We start from the raw sequence: 2,483 nt of genomic DNA, 5'->3' as shown, positions 1-2,483 counted from the left end.
TGGTCATAAAAGGCACCCCTAACAACGACTCAATCCAGCTTATATACGGAAAAAAGTGGGAGTGGGTTTTCTAAATATTTCAACAGATGTGATTTAAAACAAAGATCTAAGACATGAGCGATGATTGCATGGATAGATAATTTTTTATGTTTTGGTCTTTCGCGAAATTGGAATTCGCGACACCTGTATGAGAACAGTAGCATACGTAGTCAGATCAGTGGATGTTTACGATTGTATGGAGGCGGTACTGGTGAAAGGGTTCGAGGAGTTACAGATGATGGCGGTAGATGACCCATGACTCAGAACCATATAATAGAATAAATAGTACAATGGCTTTATAAACGCTGACTAATCTTAGTAGCACTTTTCTTCAGATGTTTATTGCACCAGAATTTTATGGGTACAGGCTTGTCCAGTGCATTCTATCATTTGCCGTTTCGTCCCTTGTCTGTCCCTACAGGACTTTAAAATTGAAACTTCTCAAATGTTTACTCGAAATGTAAAGATTTACAAGGTTATGTATGATATTTGAAATTTTAGAAATTTATTCATTCCATGTTTTGTTTGCTTACTTCTTCGTGTTACCCATTTATTTGTTAATTTTTCTTTGGATTGTTTGGTTGGAATAGATGAAAAAAATTTTATTTCACTTATGCTAAAATATCAATAAGTAAATCGATGAATGTTTGGAAAATGAAAAATATTACGAAAGTTGAAGTTTAAACGAAGAAAGAAAGTAGAAGCAATGTTCATTTACAAACATATTTACTATTTTTTCTTTCGGTTTTTTAATATTTTTAGATTAAATTACACAGTTATATGCCAACTTGACTCTGGTTTATAAGCTAATTCAAATTTCGTCCTTTTTTACGCTTGTTTAATCAGTATTATAAATTTTGCATAGCACAAAAGTGACAGTATGTAAGATATCAGTATCAATCTTTGATCCCTTAACAATTATCAATGTTAGAAAAACCGAAATAATTGTATCGTAGAACTATTCATTCAAATAGTTTGCGTTTACATTTGTTTTTTTTTTTCTCATGCTTAAGTCATGAGTCAATTGTTTAATCTTTAAATCGTCTAAAGGAGCTTTGTTCGATGTGGAGATTTGCGCGCATCTGGATGGCAATGAAGCTTATACACGCTGATGGGCATACTGTAGAGATATCTAATAAACATGTTTTTATCCGATGGTACATCTCTGCATTTCTGTTAAGCATCGCATTTCTTTCCTTTGTCTGGCCAAAATGCAAGCAAAGGATATTGTGATTGAAGCCACCTGTTTTTAATATAAATTAACATAGATATGTAGATTTCTCTGGAAGATATGAGAATACCGTCAATTTGTTGATTGTTTCCTTTTGCATATTCCTTATACAAACTATAAGAAATCCTAACACTCATTCATTGTTAAAAACCCATCAATCGACACTCAGTTTCGCACAACTCACTCTTTTATTATCTCCCAGTTCATTAAGTGCCACTTTCTAAGTTCTTCCATTATTGTACTGTCATTAATCTGGACTTCATTTTATTGAAATTGGAATTAGTTTGATCTCATTTCTGTCGTATTTGGTATCCGGACGATAATAAAGGATAAACTGCTATGCTTTTCGGACACATAACAGCACCGGTACTTTGTAAGTCATTTCTTTAAAACCTAGCTGTCTCTTCAACGACTAAAAACAATCTCCCTAACCTTCTTAATCCCGTTTATTTCCACGACAAATGTTACCATTATTATCGTCAATGGAAACGGCGAGAAAAAAAAAGGAGAAACATAACGAAGTTTCAATTTAAGATAATTTTAATATTCAATGTATTCTTACTCCTTTCCCTTTAGCCATATCTGATTACTTATTAGATTATTAGTTTTTTGTTACATCGTTTTCTTTTCTCCTTCACTTTATTCCTTCGAAAAATGTTTATTGTAGGTGATTTAATTCATGTTTTCTCTTTTATCAACGTTTTCATCTTTCCCTTTATAAAGCATTTTACATTTATACGTTTTACGTGATCAGGCCACGTGTACATACACTGGATGTGATACCTGGCACGATGCTATTAGACACGTGATGGTATGGTTCTTCGTTATATTCTCTCTTGAATGAAGTCGAAATGATGTTTTTGAATGGAAGTTTAAGGACGTTATTGCATTAATTAACTTCTGGTGGAACGGTATAATTTAAGACTTGAAAACTTTTTGCTAATTTCGATGAAGCTGGCGAAAAATCAGTGTAATTTAGAAAGGGTTTGGTTGAAGAAAACCATGATGAAATCCGAAAATAATGAAGATTAAAAGAAAAACAAATTCAAGTACATATGAAATAAATCATTGCTGCTGATGACTTGAAATAAATTGGTCATAGATATGACATTGTACCGGAATTTAAATATTTAAAAATTAGATATTTGAATTTGTTTTTCTAGGTCCAAATATTGTTCGCCAGCAGGCTTAAATCAATATCATTATAAATTGG

At 32.2% G+C, this 2,483-nt stretch overlaps 1 protein-coding gene across 1 annotated transcript; it reads left to right on the top strand.

Annotated features, from left to right (window-relative positions):
• Window positions 1-120: 120 nt before the first annotated feature.
• On the top strand, window positions 121-1,151 carry LOAG_14581 (hypothetical protein; the record flags this gene model as incomplete). Its single annotated transcript, XM_003150076.1, has 4 exons — window positions 121-283; window positions 375-519; window positions 802-836; window positions 1,090-1,151. The coding sequence occupies 4 exons, from the start codon at window positions 121-123 to the stop codon at window positions 1,149-1,151; spliced, it is 405 nt and encodes a 134-aa protein (XP_003150124.1).
• Window positions 1,152-2,483: the final 1,332 nt, after the last annotated feature.

The sequence above is a fragment of the Loa loa genome, assembly GCF_000183805.2.
Source record: "Loa loa unplaced genomic scaffold supercont3.82, whole genome shotgun sequence".
NCBI classification, from domain to species: domain Eukaryota; kingdom Metazoa; phylum Nematoda; class Chromadorea; order Rhabditida; family Onchocercidae; genus Loa; species Loa loa.
This window is presented reverse-complemented; position numbering and strand designations above follow the sequence as displayed.